The sequence below is a fragment of the Pseudophryne corroboree genome, chromosome 5, assembly GCF_028390025.1.
Source record: "Pseudophryne corroboree isolate aPseCor3 chromosome 5, aPseCor3.hap2, whole genome shotgun sequence".
In the NCBI taxonomy this organism is placed as follows: Eukaryota; Metazoa; Chordata; class Amphibia; order Anura; family Myobatrachidae; genus Pseudophryne; species Pseudophryne corroboree.
In genome coordinates this window covers 686586465-686603083 of record NC_086448.1, presented here as the reverse complement: position 1 = coordinate 686603083, position 16619 = coordinate 686586465, and the positions used below count along the sequence as shown (strand labels likewise).

General features: G+C 48.3%; 1 protein-coding gene across 2 annotated transcripts in view; it reads left to right on the top strand.

The window, feature by feature from the left end:
- Window positions 1-16619, top strand: part of TTPA (alpha tocopherol transfer protein) — a 142507-nt gene that overhangs the window by 94510 nt on the left and 31378 nt on the right. For both annotated transcript variants that reach the window (XM_063923783.1, XM_063923784.1), the window contains exon 3: window positions 14046-14239. In XM_063923783.1, the coding sequence (XP_063779853.1) occupies window positions 14046-14239 (194 nt within the window). The remainder of the gene's footprint in view (window positions 1-14045; window positions 14240-16619) is intronic.

The window sequence follows — 16619 nt, the reverse complement described above, 5'->3', positions numbered from 1 at the left end:
CTTTAAAAATAAGAGAGCAAAGGGCTATTCATATCTGCCACGAGGCAGAGGACGAGGGAAGAGACAGCAACAGGCAGCTCCTTCCCAGGAACAGAAGCCCTCCCCGGCTTCTACAAAAGCCTCAGCATGACGCTGGGGCTTCGCAAGCGGACTCGGGGGCGGTAGGCGGTCGTCTCAAGAATTACAGCGCGCAGTGGGCTCACTCGCAGGTAAATCCCTGGATCCTGCAGATAATATCTCAGGGGTACAGGTTGAAATTAGAGACAGAACCACCTCGCCGTTTCCTGAAGTCTGCTTTACCAACGTCCCCCTCAGAAAGGGAGACGGTTTTGGAAGCCATTCACAAGCTGTATTCTCAGCAGGTGATAGTCAAGGTACCTCTTCTACAACAAGGGAAGGGGTATTATTCCACTCTTTTTGTGGTACCGAAGCCGGATGGCTCGGTAAGGCCTATTCTAAATCTGAAGTCCTTGAACCTGTACATAAAGAAGTTCAAGTTCAAGATGGAGTCACTCAGAGCAGTGATAAGCGAACCTGGAAGAAGGGGACTTTATGGTATCCTTGGACATCAAGGATGCGTATCTCCACGTTCCAATTACCCCTCACACCAGGGGTACCTCAGGTTCGTTGTACAAAACTGTCACTATCAGTTTCAGACGCTGCCGTTTGGTTTGTCCACGGCACCTCGGGTCTTTACAAAGGTAATGGCCGAGATAATATTTCTTCTTCGAAGAAAAGGCGTATTAATTATCCCATACTTGGACGATCTCCTAATAAGGGCAAGGTCCAGAGAACAGCTAGAGATGGGTTTAGCACTATCTCAAGAGGTGCTAAAGCAGCACGGATGGATTCTGAATATTCCAAAATCCCAATTAATGCCGACAACTCGTCTGCTGTTCCTGGGGATGATTCTGGACACAGTTCAGAAAAGGTTTTTCTTCCCGAAGAAAAAGCCAAGGAGTTATCTGACCTGGTCAGGAACCTCCTAAAACCAGGAAAGGTGTCTGTACATCAATGCACAAGAGTCCTGGGAAAAAATGGTAGCTTCTTACGAAGCAATCCCTTTCGGCAGATTCCATGCAAAGGGATCTGTTGGACAAATGGTCAGGGTCGCATCTTCAGATGCACCTGCGGATAACCCTGTCGCCGAGGACAAGGGTATCCTTTCTGTGGTGGTTGCAGGAGGCTCATCTATTGGAGGGCCGCAGATTCGGCATGCAGGATTGGATCCTGGTGACCACGGGTGCCAGCCAGAGAGGCTGGGGAGCAGTCACACAGGGAAGAAATTTCCAGGGAGTGTGGTCGAGCCTGAAAAAGTCTCTTCACATAAGCATTCTGGAACTAAGAGCAATCTACAATGCTCTAAGCCAGGCGGAACCTCTGCTTCAAGGAAGACCGGTGTTGATCCAGTCGGACAACATCACGGCAGTCGCCCATGTAAACAGACAGGGCGGCACAAGAAGCAGGAGGGCAATGGCAGAAGCTGCCAGGATCCTTCGCTGGGCGGAGAATCACGTGATAGCACTGTCAGCAGTATTCATCCCGGGCGTGGACAACTGGGAAGCAGACTTCCTCAGCAGACACGACCTTCACCCGGGAGAGTGGAGACTTCATCCAGAAGTTTTCCACATGCTATTAAACCGTTGGGTAAAACCAATGGTGGACATGATGGCGTCTCGCCTCAACAAAACACTGGACAGGTATTGCGCCAGGTCAAGAGATCCGCAGGCAATAGCTGTGGACGCGCTGGTAACACCTTGGGTGTACCAGTCGGTATATGTGTTTCCTCCTCTGCCTCTCATACCAAAGGTATTGAGGATTATACGGCAAAGTGGAGTAAGACTAGTGGCTCCGGATTGGCCAAGAAGGACTTGGTACCCGGAACTTCAAGAGATGGTCACGGACGATCCGTGGCCTCTACTTCTGAGAAGGGACCTGCTTCAGCAGGGTACTTGTCTTTTTCAAGACTTACCGCGGCTGCGTTTGACGGCATGGCGTTTGAATGCCAGATCCTAAAAGGAAAAGGCATTCCAGAAGAAGTCATTCCTACCTTGATAAAGGCAAGGAAGGAAGTCACCGCGAAGCTTTATCGCCGTATTTGGCGAAAATATGTTGCGTGGTGCGAGCAGCGGAGTGCTCCGATGGAGGAATTTCAACTGGGTCGTTTTCCTACATTTCCTGCAATCAGGATTGTCTATGGGTCTCAAATTGGGATCTATTAAGGTTCAAATTTCGGCCCTATCAATATTCTTCCAAAAAGAATTGGCCTCAGTCCCTGAGGTCCAGATTTTTATCACAGGAGTACTGCATATACAGCCTCCTGTGGTGCCTAAGGTGGCACCGTGGGATCTAAATGTAGTTTTAGATTTCCTCAAATCAAATTGGTTTGAACCACTAAAGAAGGTGGATTTGAAATATCTCACATGGAAAGTGACTATGTTACTGGCCCTGGCTTCGGCCGGGAGAGTATCTGAACTGGCGGCTTTGTTTTATAAAAGCCCTTATTTAATTTTCCATTCGACATAGGGCAGAGCTGCGGACGCGTCCGCATTTTCTCCCTAAGGTGGTATCAGCGTTTCACCTGAACCAGCCTATTGTAGTGCCTGCGGCTACAGACGACTTGAAGGACTCCAAGTTGTTGGACGTTGTCAGAGCCTTAAAAATATACATTTAAAGGACGGCTGGAGTCAGAAAATCTGACTCGCTGTTTATACTGTATGCACCCAACAAGTTGGGTGCACCTGCTTCTAAGCAGTCGATTGCTCGTTGGATTTGTAACAAAATTCAACTTGTACATTCTGTGGCAGGCCTGCCACAGCCTAAATCTGTTAAGGCCCATTCCGCAAGGAAGGTGGGCTCATCTTGGGCGGCTGCCCGAGGGGTCTCGGCATTACTACTCTGCCGAGCAGCTACGTGGTCAGGGGAGAACACGTTTGTAAATTTTTACAAATTTGATACCCTGGCAAAGGAGGACCTGGAGTTCTCTCATTCGGTGCTGCAGAGTCATCCGCACTCTCCCGCCCGTTTGGGAGCTTTGGTATAATCCCCATGGTCCTTTCAGGAACCCCAGCATCCACTTAGGACGATAGAGAAAATAAGAATTTACTTACCGATAATTCTATTTCTCGGAGTCCGTAGTGGATGCTGGGCGCCCATCCCAAGTGCGGATTATCTGCAATACTTGTACATAGTTATTGTTAACTAATTCGGGTTATTGTTTAGGAAGCCATCTTTCAGAGGCTCCTCTGTTATCATACTGTTAACTGGGTTTAGATCACAAGTTGTACGGTGTGATTGGTGTGGCTGGTATGAGTCTTACCCGGGATTCAAAATCCTCCCTTATTGTGTACGCTCGTCCGGGCACAGTACCTAACTGGAGTCTGGAGGAGGGTCATAGGGGGAGGAGCCAGTACACACCACCTGACCTGTAAAAGCTTTACTTTTGTGCCCTGTCTCCTGCGGAGCCGCTATTCCCCATGGTCCTTTCAGGAACCCCAGCATCCACTACGGACTCCGAGAAATAGAATTATCGGTAAGTAAATTCTTATTTTTTGCTCCATATAGACCGCACTGTCCAACTTATGTCACGCCATGGGTGGATCCTCAATTTCCAGAAGTTCCATCTAGAACCAACTCAGCGACTCCTGTTCCTGGGAATGTTGCTGGATATGGCAGCCCAGAAAGAGTTCCTCCCAGAGGGCAAAGCGAGAACCCTTCAGGAGATGGTCCGAATGATCATCCGGCCTACGCGAATATCCATCCATCTTGGCATAAAATTGTTGGGGAAGATGGTAGTCTCGTATGAGGCGATTCAGTATGGAAGATTCCACACCAGAACGTTTCAATTTTATGTCCTGAGCAAGTGGTCCGGATCTCATCTTCAGATGCACCGGATAATATGTCTGTCACCTCGGGCCAGGATTTCCCTCCTGTGGTTGCTACAGTCCTCCAACCTACTGTAGGGGCAAAGTTTTGGGATCCAGGATTGGATCCTCCTCACAACAGATACGAATCTGAGGGGATGGGGAGCTGTCACCCAGGGGGCTCAGGTACAGCACAGATGATCAACTCACAAAGTCCTACTTCCTATCAACATTGTGGAACTTCGGGCAAGCTACAATGCTCTGCTTCAGGCCTCTCCTTTGCTCAGGGATCGGGCAATCCAAGTTCAGTCAGACAACACCACGGTAGTGGCTTGCATAAATCGACAAGGAGGTACAAAAAGCAGAGCCTGCATGCGAGAGATGTCGAAGATACTCCTCTGGGCAGAAAGAAACACGAGCGATGTCCGCCATCTTCATTCCAGGGGTTTACAACCGGGAAGCGGACTTCCTGAGTTGTCACGATCTCCACCTGGGAGAGTGGGGTCTCTACCAACAGGTGTTTCAACAGGTCATCAACTTGTGGGGTTGCCCACAGATAGACTTGATGGCTTCTGGACTCAACAAGAAGTACCCTGGTATTGCTGAAGAACCAGGGACCCTCAAACGAGGGCAATAGATGCGCTGATGTCTCCTTGGCCTTATCGGTCGGTTTACCTGTTTCCTCCGATTCCGTTGCTCCAGAGGGTGCTCAAACGAATCAGGAATCAGGGAGTCCGGGCGTGGTACACAGGTACACAGATCTTCTGGACATGTCCGTGACAGACCCTTGGCCCCTGCCACTGCGAAAGGATCTTCTACAACAAGCACCGTTCGTCTACCTGGACCTGCGGCGTCTTCGTTTGACGGCTTGGAAGTTGAGTGGAACATCCTAGCCCACAAAGGCCTTTCCAAGAAGGTTATTGCAACCATGGTTCAGGCCAGAAAACTGGTGACGTCAAAGCACTATCATCATATCTGGAGGAGATATGTCTCCTGGTGCGAGGAATGCACATATCTGTCTGCGGAGTTTCACTTAGGACGTTTCCTGCAGGTTGGTGTGGATAATAGGATTTTGGATACCTACCGGTAAATCCTTTTCTCGTCCGTAGAGGATGCTGGGGTCCACATTAGTACCATGGGGTATACACGGGTCCACCAGGAGCCATTGGCACTTTAAGAGTTTGAGAGTGTGGGCTGTATGCCCCTCCTACCAGACTCAGTCTAGAAACTGTGCCCGAGGAGACGGACATCTTCGAGAGAAGGATTTTACACATATAGTGGCGAGATTCACACCAGCTCACACATACAAGGCACATCAAGCTAACTAGCTTGAAAGGCAGCAACCGCTGAAACATTACTTACCAAATAACAATGCAGTACTCAACTAAAATGAAGTTGTACTGAGCCAAATAACGATAGCAGGAAAACGAAGCACAGGGCGGGCGCCCAGCATCCTCTACGGACTGTGAGAAAAGGATTTACCGGTAGGTAACCAAAATCCTATTTTCTCTTACGTCCTAGAGGATGCTGGGGTCCACATTAGTACCACGAGGATGTACCAAAGCTCCCAGAACGTGAGGGAGAGCACGGAGGCTCCTGCAGAACTGATTGACCAAACTTCAGGTCCTCAGCGGCCAAAGTATCGAACTTCTAGAACTTTGCAAACGTGTTCGACCCAGACCAAGTAGCCGCTCGGCAAAGCTGTAAAACCGAGACACCCCGGGCAGCTGCCCAGGAAGAACCCACCTTACGAGTAGAGTGGGCCTTAACAGACTTAGGACACGGCAATCCTGCCGTAGAATACGCATGCTGGATAGTGAACCTGATCCAGCGAGAGATTGACTGCTTAGAAGCAGGACACCCAAGTTTCTTGGGATCATACAAGACAGAGAGTCTGATATTCTGTGACGAGCAGACCTCTTCACACAAATTTTCAGAGCCCTTACAACATCCAAGGGCTTTGATGAAATTGAGGAGTCATTAGCAACTGGCACCACAATAGTTTGGTTGATATGAAGTGCGGACACAACCTTCGGAAGAAACTGCAGACGTGTCCGAAGCTTCGTGGAAGATCAAGTATGGACTTCTACAGGACAAAGCCCCCAACTCCGACACACGTCTAGCAGAAGCTAAGGCCAACAAAGTGACAGCCTTCCATGTGAGAAACTTGACCTCAACCTCCTGTAGAGGCTCAAACCAGTCCGACTGGAGGAACTGCAACACCACGTTAAGATCCCAGGGTGCCGAAGGCGGCACAAAGGGAGGTTGGATGTGCAGAACTCCCTTCAAAAAAGTCTGAACCTCAGGGAGGGCAGCCAACTGTTTCTGGAAGAAAATGGATAGGGTCGAAATTTGTACCTTTATGGATCCCAACCTCAGGCCCATATCCACACCTGCCTTCAGGAAGAGGAGAAAACGTCCAAGTTGAAACTCCACCATAGGAAACTTCTTGGACTCACACCAAGATACATATTTTTTTCAAATACGAAGGTAATGTTTAGACGTAACTCCTTTCCTAGCCTGTATCAGGGTAGGAATAACCTTGTTCGGAATGCCCTTCCGAGCTAGTATCTGGCGTTCAACCTCCATGCCGTCAAAAGCAGCCGCATTAAGTCTTGATAGGCGACCGGCCCCTGCTGCAGCAGGTCCTGCCAAAGAGGAAGAGGCCTCGTCTCTTCCGGCAGTAGATCCAGAACATCCGCGTACCAAGACCTTCTTGGACAGTCTGGAGCAATGAGGATCGCTTGAACCCTTGTTCTCCTTATGAGCTTTAGCGCTCTTGGAATGAGTGGGAGTGGTGGAAACACGTACACCGACTGGAAAACCCACGGAGTCACCAGGGCATCCACCGCCACTGCTTGCGGGTCCCTCGACCTGGAACAATATCGCTGAAGCTTCTTGTTGAGACAAGAGGCCATCATGTCGATTTGAGGTACACCCGAAAGATCTGTTACCTCCGTGAACACCTCCGCATGGAGTCCCTACTCTCCTGGATGGAGATTGTTTCTGTTGAGGAAGTCCGCTTCCCAGTTGTCTACTCCCGGAATTAAGATTGCTGACCGCGCCAACGCATGTTTTTCTGCCCAGAGGATGATTCTTGTTACCTCTGACATTGCAGCTCTGCTCTTCGTTCCGCCTTATTGGTTGATGTAAGCCACTGTTGTTACATTGTCCGACTGCACTTGATTGGCCCGATTTCTCCGAAGATGGGCCGCTTAGAGAAGACCGTTGTAGACGGCTCTTAGTTCTAGAATGTTTATCGGCAGGCCGGCTTCCAGACTTCACCACCTTCCTTGGAAGGTCTCCCCTTGAGTGACTGCGTCCCAGCCTTCCATGCATCTGTGGTTAGAAGGATCCAGTCCTGAATCCCGAATCTGCGGCCTTCCAGAAGGTGAGGTAGTTGCAACCACCAGAGGAGTGAAATCCTGGCCTTTAGTGACAGACGTATCCTCCGGTGCATATGTAGATGGGATCCCGACCACTTGTCCAGGAGATCCAGTTGGAAGGGCCGAGCATGAAACCTCCCATACTGTAGAGCCTCGTAAGAGGCCACCATCTTCCCCAGAAGGCGAATGCACTGATGAACCGACACCCGGGCTGGCTTCAGGACATCCCGGACCATTGTTTGTATCACCAACGCTTTTTCCTCTGGAAGAAACACCCTCTGCACTTCCATGTCGAGGATCATTCCCAGAAAGGACAAACTCCTGGTTGGTTCCAAATTTGATTTTGGAAGATTCAGGATCCAACCGTGTTCCCTGAGCAGGTGGGTCGTGAGAATGATGGACTGTAACAGCTTCTCCTTGGACGGAGCCTTTATCAGCATATCGTCCAGATATGGAATTATGTTCATCCCCTGTCTGCGGAGGAGAGCCATCATTTCCGCCATCACCTTGGTGAAAACCCTCGGTGCTGTGGAGAGGCAAATGGCAGAGCCTGGAACTGATAGTGACAGTCCAACAGTGAGAATCGGAGGTAAGCCTGATTCGGCCAAATCGGAATGTGGAGGTACGCATCCTTGATATCCAGGGATACCAGGAATTCCCCCTCTTCCAGACTTGATATCACCGCCCTTAGAGATTCCATTTTGAACTTGAACTCCTTCAGAAAGGGATTTAGCGATTTTAGGTTCAGAATGGGCCTGACCGAACCATCCGGTTTCGGTACTACGAAAAGGTTCGAATAGTAACCTTTGTTTTGCAGATGAGGAGGGACCGGTACAATAACCTGTGCCTCCACCAACTTCTGGACGGCTGCCTGCAGGACAGCCCTGTCTGCCAGCAAAGCTGGCAAGCCTGATTTGAAGAATCGGTGAGGAGGGAGACCTTGAAATTCCAGCCTGTACCCCTGGACACGATATCTTGCACCCAGGGATCCAGGCCGGACGACACCCAGACGTGACAGAAAAGCCTGAGTCGCTCCCACCGGCCCCACCTCCAAGGCGTGCAGTCCACCCTCATGCGGAGGACTTCGGCGTACCTGAAGCAGGTTTCTGTTCCTGGGAACCCGCCGCAGCCGGTTTCTTGGATTTGGGCCGGCCTCCCCTAAAGAAGGTGTTGAATGGTCTGGCCTTTCGTGGCTTGGCAGCCCGAAAGGACTGTGATGAGGGAAGAAAAGGTGACTTACCCACCGTAGCCGTAGAGATCCACGCATCTAACGCTTCCCCAAAGAGAGCCTGACCTGTGTAGGGTAGGGTCTCCACACTTCTCCTGGATTCCGCGTCGGCAGACCACTGTCGCAGCCACAGTCCTCAACGAGCTGAGACAGACATGGAAGAACCCAGGTCTTTCATGGATTCTATGAGAAATCCTGCCGAATCCTGAATGTTACGCAAAAACAATTCAACATCAGATTTATCCATAGTATCCAAATCTTCAAGTAATGTGCCTGACCACTTTACTATAGCTTTGGCAATCCAAGCACTGGCAATAGTGGGACATAATATAGCCCCTGAAGCCACGTACATGGATTTGAGCATATTATCAATTTTACAATCAGCCGGCTCTTTCAAGACGGTGGATCCTGGAACAGGCAAAACCACCTTTTTTGAGAGTCTGGATACAGAAGCATCAACAATGGGCGGGTTTTCCCATTTTTTTTCTATCATCCACAGGGAAAGGACCCTTTTAGGGATCTGGAATTATTATTTTTTTTCTCAGGGTTTTCCCAAGCTTTTCAAAAATATAATTTAATTTCTTATTTTCAGTAAAGTAAGCCTCCTCAACCTGCACAGGTGTTGTATCAGTAATATTCAACACATCCCTAATGGCCTCTATCATCAACTGCACCCCTTTTGCAAGGGATTCTGCCCCCCTCAACACATCCCCATCACCGTCCTCAGTGTCAGAATCGGTATCCGTGTCATCTTGCATAATCTGTGCAAGAGCACCTTTTTGGGAATATACAGCGGGGGGCCCCTGAGGTAACAAAACTGGGCCAGACTACCATAGAGCTCTGTAAAGCCTGAGTTGCAGACTCATTCTGTGCAACCCTAGTAGAAATCTGATAGAGGATAACCACTCAGGCTCCCTTGCTGGTATCTGTGCTAAAACAGTGCAATCCTGATTACATGGAATGGGATCATCCTGAGAGGACATATCCTCCGCCGCATATGACACAGAGTCCCTGGACATATCTTAATGGAGACCACAGACGCTCCACACACAGGGGAGGGCAGACAGAGTTTCACCCCCAAGAATGGCAAGAGAGAGACAGAGATTGGAGCCAACCCACACACAGCGCTTTGTAGGTAAAGGGAGACCCCCAACCAGCGCTGACTGTGCACCTTAATAGGTTACACAGCCTGTATACAGCCCCCCCTTCTACAACCCACTGGACCGTGAGAGATAGCTGGAGTTGTTCTGGAGGTACTTGCTCTCCACTGACAGCGTTGTGCAGGCAGGAAAATGGCGCTGAACACTGCTGGGTCCGCTCTGAGGAGACTCTCCGCCCCCAAAATGGCGCAGTCTTCCTGCTTTTCATAGGATTATACTGGCCAGAGGAATTATGCTGGCAGAGATCCCGGGACCCTGACAGATTGTGTGACCAGTGTAGGCGCTGGCTCAGGGCGCCCCTCACAGCGCCGCACTATGTACCACTGAGCCCCGGAGCGCAGTTAGTACTGCGCTCCATACCCTGTTTCCGCCATCTTCACACCAGCCCCCCGCTTGCTAGGGGGGTCGTGACTCACTCGCAACCAATCTTTTGGCTCTGTAAGGGGGTGGCGGCATGCTGCTGGGGTGAGCGATCCCTTGTGGCGGCGAACGATCGATCCCCTCAGGAGCTCAGTGTCCTGTCAGCGGAGATAGTGGCTCAGACCCCGTAGGGCGGACACTACTCCCCCCTTAGTCCCACGAAGCAGGGAGGCTGTTGCCAGCAGCCTCCCTGTAAAATAACAAACTCTTATAAGAAAAAACTTTTTTTAAAGAAGCTCTGTAGATCTCCCCTAGCTGTGACCGGCTCCTCCGGGCACATTTTCTAAACTGAGTCTGGTAGGAGGGGCATAGAGGGAGGAGCCAGCCCACACTCTCAAACTCTTAAAGTGCCAGTGGCTCCTGGTGGACCCGTCTATACCCCATGGTACTAATGTGGACCCCAGCATCCGCTAAGACGTAAGAGAAAGGGGCTTACGTCTGGGATCCCTAAAGGTCAAGGTTTCGGCTCTCTCAATTTTTTTCCAGAAGAAGTTGACAATGTTGCCAGAGGTTCAGACCTTCCTGCAGGGAGTTCTCTGCATACAGCCTACGTTTGTGCCGCCTACGGCACCCTGGGACTTGAACGTGGTGTTGCATTTTTTACAGTCTCCTGGTTTGAACCCTTGATGATGGTAGAAGACAAGTACCTCACGTGGAAGACGGTGATGTTGCTGGCCCTGGCTTCTGCTAGGCGTGTCTCCGAATTGGGGGCCTTATCGTGTAAGAGTCCCTACCTCATCTTTTTGCGAGGACAGAGCTGAACTCAGGACTAGACAGCAGTTCCTGACAAAAGTTGTCTCGGCATTCCACTTGAATCAACCACTTGTAGGCCTGTCCAGTTCTGGAACAACTGCTCCGCCAGAGTCGCTAGATGTCGTGAGAGCATTGAGGAGCTATGTTAAGAGAACGGCTCAGATCAGAAAGACGGATGCCTTGTTCGTGCTATATGATGCACAGAAAAAGGGTTGCCCTGCTTCTAAGCAATCCATTGCTCGTTGGATTAGGTTGACTATCCAACAGGCTTATGTGTCGGCAGCCTTGCCTGTTCCACAGCCTCTGAAGGCCCACTCTACAAGATTGGTGGGGTCTTCCTGGGCGGCTGCCCGTGGAGTCTCGTCCTTGCAACTGTGTCAAGCTGCTACCTGGTCGGGGAGGAACACCTTTGTTAAGTTCTACAAGTTTGATACCCTGGCCAAAGAGGATACCCAGCTTGGGCAGGCGGTGCTGCAGGCGTCTCCGCACGTTACCGACCATACTGGATGCTTTGGGACGTCCCCATCGTATTAAGTAAACCCCAGTATCCCTTATGGATGCCAGAGAAAACAGAATTTTAATACCTACCGGTAAATCCGTTTTTCGTAGTCCATAAGGGATACTGGGCACCCGCCTCAGTGCGTTGACTTCTCTGCAGGTTTTAGCTTTTCAAAATGTTACCTGTTCAGCTGTTGCTGTTTTGTTCCAGCCGTTTGCTGGTTGTTTTATGCGATGGTGTGCTGGTGTGTGACTCTCACCACTCCTTGATTGTTATATTCCTTCTCTCAAGTATGTCCTTTCTCCCTTGGGCACTATTTTGCTTAACTGCCTGTGGGAGGGGGCATAGAGGGGAGGAGCCAGTACACCCAGTGGAAGAAATTTAAAGTGCACCGGCTCCTTTGGACTCCTTCTATACCCCATCGTATTAAGTAATCCCTTACGGACTACGAGAAAGGGATTTACCGGTAGGTATTAAAATCCCGTTTTTGTCTATGTACGATTTTGACTAAATTACAGTTTTGACTATACTTTGTACTAGATAGTACAATAGAGAGTCAAGATTGACTTGCCTGCACAGTCTATCTAGCCTTACGATACCGACCCCACGGGAGCGTGCATCTGAATCGAATCTGTATCGCAAGCTGCCTAATGGAGTATGCGCACGGTGAGATTTTTTCTTACGATTTTGACTATATTGTCAAAATCGTAAGAAAAGTTATTGCGGATCGCAAGGTGAAAGTCACCTTGCGATCCCGATGCGATGCCGATGCGCGGTTGGCATCGCAAGCCTAGATAGACTGCACTGCAGGCAAGTCAATTTTAACTGTCTCGTAGAAAATTGACACTTAACCAAAATCGCACATCGGGGGTCATTCCGACCTGAACGCACGCTGCCGTTTTAAGCAGCGCTGCGATCAGGTCACTACTGCGCATGCGTATGCACCGCAATGTGCAGGCGCGTCGTATGGGTACAAAGCGGATCATTGCTGGTCAATGAATTTAATGAAGAATCCATTCACACAGCCGATTGGAATGACCCCCCATAGTCAGTATCGCAAGCAAAGTCATTTGGTGCTCGCGATACCGACCTAGTCCCTATCGCACAGGTAGAATCGGGGTTAGCACCTTGAGATCCGCACTAACTTTTCATAAGATTTTGACTATTGATCTCACCGTGTGTACACACCTTAACGCTGCGTGGTGTGTTAAGGCAAGATGTATAAGGACACATCTGTATAACATATACTAATTAAATCATGAAATGTTTAAAGACATTGGGCCATTGATGCACACAGAACCGCTATATGCAAAATTTACATTTCAAAAAGTATATGCAGTAGGTAGCATAATTCTAGCCATATACAGTGTTCGAGATCTGTCCTGGTTGGCAGCAATAGCTTATGTGTCTGCTACACGTCATAGACACTTGTGTCCCACCTGCACCCATATTGTAAGCCATATATTGAGTCACAGTAAAAGCACCAATCAGTGTAGAGCAGCATTCAAAAACCACCAAGCAGAAGTGGTTTACTACCGCCACTGACCATTGTCATCATCTGATATTTGCATCCCATCTCAACCTATTCCACCTATCTTAAGGGGGGTACACACGGAGAGATCCGTGCTTAATTTCTAAGCAATCAGACTAGATTGCTTAGAAATTAAGCACGGATATCTCCGTGTGTATGCCCATAGCGATAGGACCGTGCAGTCCCTCACGTCGCTATCGCTGACTCTAGATTTGCCATGCATGCATGCCAAATCTAGTAGATCGCTCACTTCACTGCTGTGTGAAGTGAGCGCCTCTCGCGCAGCACACATCGCGCTGAGCGGGGGGAGAGATGTGTGCTGAGCGGTCTGCGCTAGATCGCTCAGCACGCATCTCCCCCGTGTGTACAGGGCTTTAGGCGTAGGCAGGTATAAGTGGCAGAATCATGTAAATTGGCTTGTAGAACATATGCGTTCCAACACTATTCTTGGTATGCGCACATTGGTGTTTCTATAATGGGTGCAGTGTGTGCGAGGCACACGGGCCCCCAGGTCCAGGGGGACCCACCCCGCACACACTGCACCCATTTGCTTAATACTTACCTCTCTGAAGTCCCCCGTCGGAGCCATCCCTTTTCGGCAGCGCAATAGAGTTTGAACACTAGGGGGAACAAACTCTATTGCGCCTGCTGAAAACTCTGGAAAGATGGCACGGCGGCCATTTTTCCGGAGTTTTGGGCATTAGCAAAATCTTCTGGAAAATGGCCGCCGCGTTGTGTTCTCGGAGGTTTGCGCATGCGCAATAGAGTCTGTTCTCAGACTCTATTGCCGCGGAGAAGGATGGCACCGCCTGAGAACTCCGGAGAGGTAAGTATTAAATCCTGTGCATCAGTCAGAGAGGAGGGGGCCCCTGAAGCAGAAGGCCGCACACGGGCCTCCTCCTCTCTTAAAACGCCCCTGTATGCGCATTGCGATCTAACTCAAAATATGCCAGCTGGTGTAGTGTTTACTCTGTATCAGCCCTATAGTTATCAATTGTCCTATGCGTTTGATCATGAATCCAATTAAAATGCAAGAAGTGATAGAGAAAAATGCAATAAAATGTGGCTTAGTTGTGCCTGGCGGAAGTTTTTCTTAATGGTGGTAATGCCATATAATAATGCAGTATATATGAGTACAAGAAAAACAAATAATGGTAGGAGAGAGAGATGAAATGGCTGTATATACATTATTGCATGTTTTACAGAAAAGTGGGACCCACAACAGTTTACCGCATATGAAGTGTTTCGAATAAGCCTCATAACATCTGAGCTTATAGTTAGGGATGCAGAGACACAGAGGAACGGTATTAAGGCTATATTTGACCTACAGGGATGGAGACTGGTTCATGCATTTCAAATCACCCCGACTGTTGCCACACGGATCGCTGCTGTCATGACAGTAGGTGCAGATTTCTACTTATTTAACTTTTTGCTGATTATATACTTGTGTACTCAGAATATTGTTTTACAGTTAAGTTGTCCATGACAAGTATACATTTTCTTCATCATGTAAAACTCCCCTAACCTCCTTTAATTACAGTGGAATAATACCACAAAATGTCAAGGTGACTCTCACATTATTGTGCGACATCCCGGAATCCTAGGAGAGCGGGCAGTTCTCCCTCAATTCTACTAAATGAGCCGTAACGTGAGATAATGGTGCAAGTCACGTCATCATGCCTCGCCCTCCTCATTGAAGTGAACAAGGATGCAATGATGCATTAATATAATAGGGTACCCTGCGTCTACAGTGCCCACATTTTATAATACCCACTAAACCTTTACACTATGTACAGCTCTCCATTCACAGAACAGACCATTTGATCCTCAGGTTATTACTTACAGTACTTTTAAGTGGTCACAGTTTAGAGACAATGGGGGACATTTACTAAGCAGTGATAAGAGCGGAGAAGTGAGCCAGTGGAGAAGTGCCCATGGCAACCAATCAGCACTGAAGTAACACCTGTAATTTGCATACTATAAAATTATACAGAGCTGATGGGGCAACTTCTCCACTGGCTCACTTCTCGGCTGTTATCACTGATTAATAAATGTCCCCCTATAGGACTTAATGGAAGGCCACGGGCTCTTTGCAGTAATGTGACGCTGCTCCGTAATGGTACTACAGGTTCCAGTATGCCAGTGACACTTTGCTGTGTGGTGAATGTGTCTGTACATTCCTGTATACATCCCCCCCTAATATATAACATTATAAAATAATTCTATACTAAAAACATAATCTTGGTAGTGAGCACTGACTGTTCCTGTATGTAGAGCATAAATGAAAGTTTATTGTTGTATAGATCTTTACATGCAAAATCTGGTTATGGCTGTTGATCTCACCATCCATATTGCAATGTCTGATGCCCTGGAGCCACCTCTCTAGGGCTTCTTTAGATTATAGCTGTGTACAGCTGTCAGTGGGAAGCAATGAACAATGAATAAAAGCCTTTAGTTTACAGTCTGACTCACTAGGATATCTGTGTGATCTTTTATCTCTCTCCTGTTCTGTGAAGCTGTGGGGAATTGATGTAAATAAGGCAGAAGTATATGCACAATGGGGGTAATTCCAAGTTGATCGCAGCAGGAAATTTTTTAGCAGTTGGGCAAAACCATGTGCACTGCAGGGGGGGCAGATATAACATTTGCAGAGAGAGTTAGATTTGGGTGGGTTACTTTGTTTCTGTGCAGGGTAAATACTGGCTGCTTTATTTTTACACTGCAATTTAGATTGCAGATTGAACACACCACACCCAAATCTAACTCTCTCTGCACATGTTATATCTGCCTCCCCTGCAGTGCACATGGTTTTGCCCAACTGCTAACAAAGATCCTGCTGCGATCAACTTGGAATTACCCGCAATGTCTTCATTTGTTGACCACAGGTGTTTGTCACAGAGGGGGACATACATTCCATTGTGTTACAGCTCTTGTTAGAAAAGTGGAGTACGCCTTTCATTTGTTGTATCTACCATCTCATGCTTCAGAATAACTAACTATTGCATTGGATAGAGCAGTGATTTCCAACAATTGTGATAAAACACAAGTTTTTATGGGTAATGGAAAAGGCGCTGATATAAGATGTATACATGGCTATAATGATTTTAAGAAACTATATATTTTTTTTGTGTAAATTGAACAATTTACAGATATGGTTTTCAACCATAATTATGAGTTAACTTTTGTGTATTACAAGATTTGTACATTGGTGTGCTACCATCAAATGAGCCATGAGCCATGTGTCCTCATACATCTTTGCTGCAGTCACGCCAAACAGCCCCTCTTGGCATGCCAGGTCGCATGAGAATCTTCTAGCGTCAGGCGTCTTTTTTGCCGAAAATGCGTCTAAGTTGCAACACAATGTGACTAGGACACACAAGACTGTGCCGATTAATTTGGTATATGACACTTGTATATCTGTGTGCAATGTAGCCGCCGCAGCTTTTTTTCCAATACAAGTTCAGCATATACAGCTCCAGTCACACACACTATATGTGTCATATATCAAATTAATAAGCACAGTCTCCTTGTGCATCCTAGTGGCATTGTGTTGCAATTAAGATGCATTTTTAGAAAAAAAAGATTGCCCAACGTTATCAGAGCTGCATGGGACTTGGCAGCTCAGTCACGGTAGGCCTCTCGCGCTGCATGACGTACTGAGGCTAGATGTATAAGGACACATCTGTATGTTGGCATGAGTGGCACAGCAACAGAAAATAGTGGCATCCCAAGGGTATTGAGAAGAAAAGTATGCCACCTGTAATCCTGAAACATCTGAC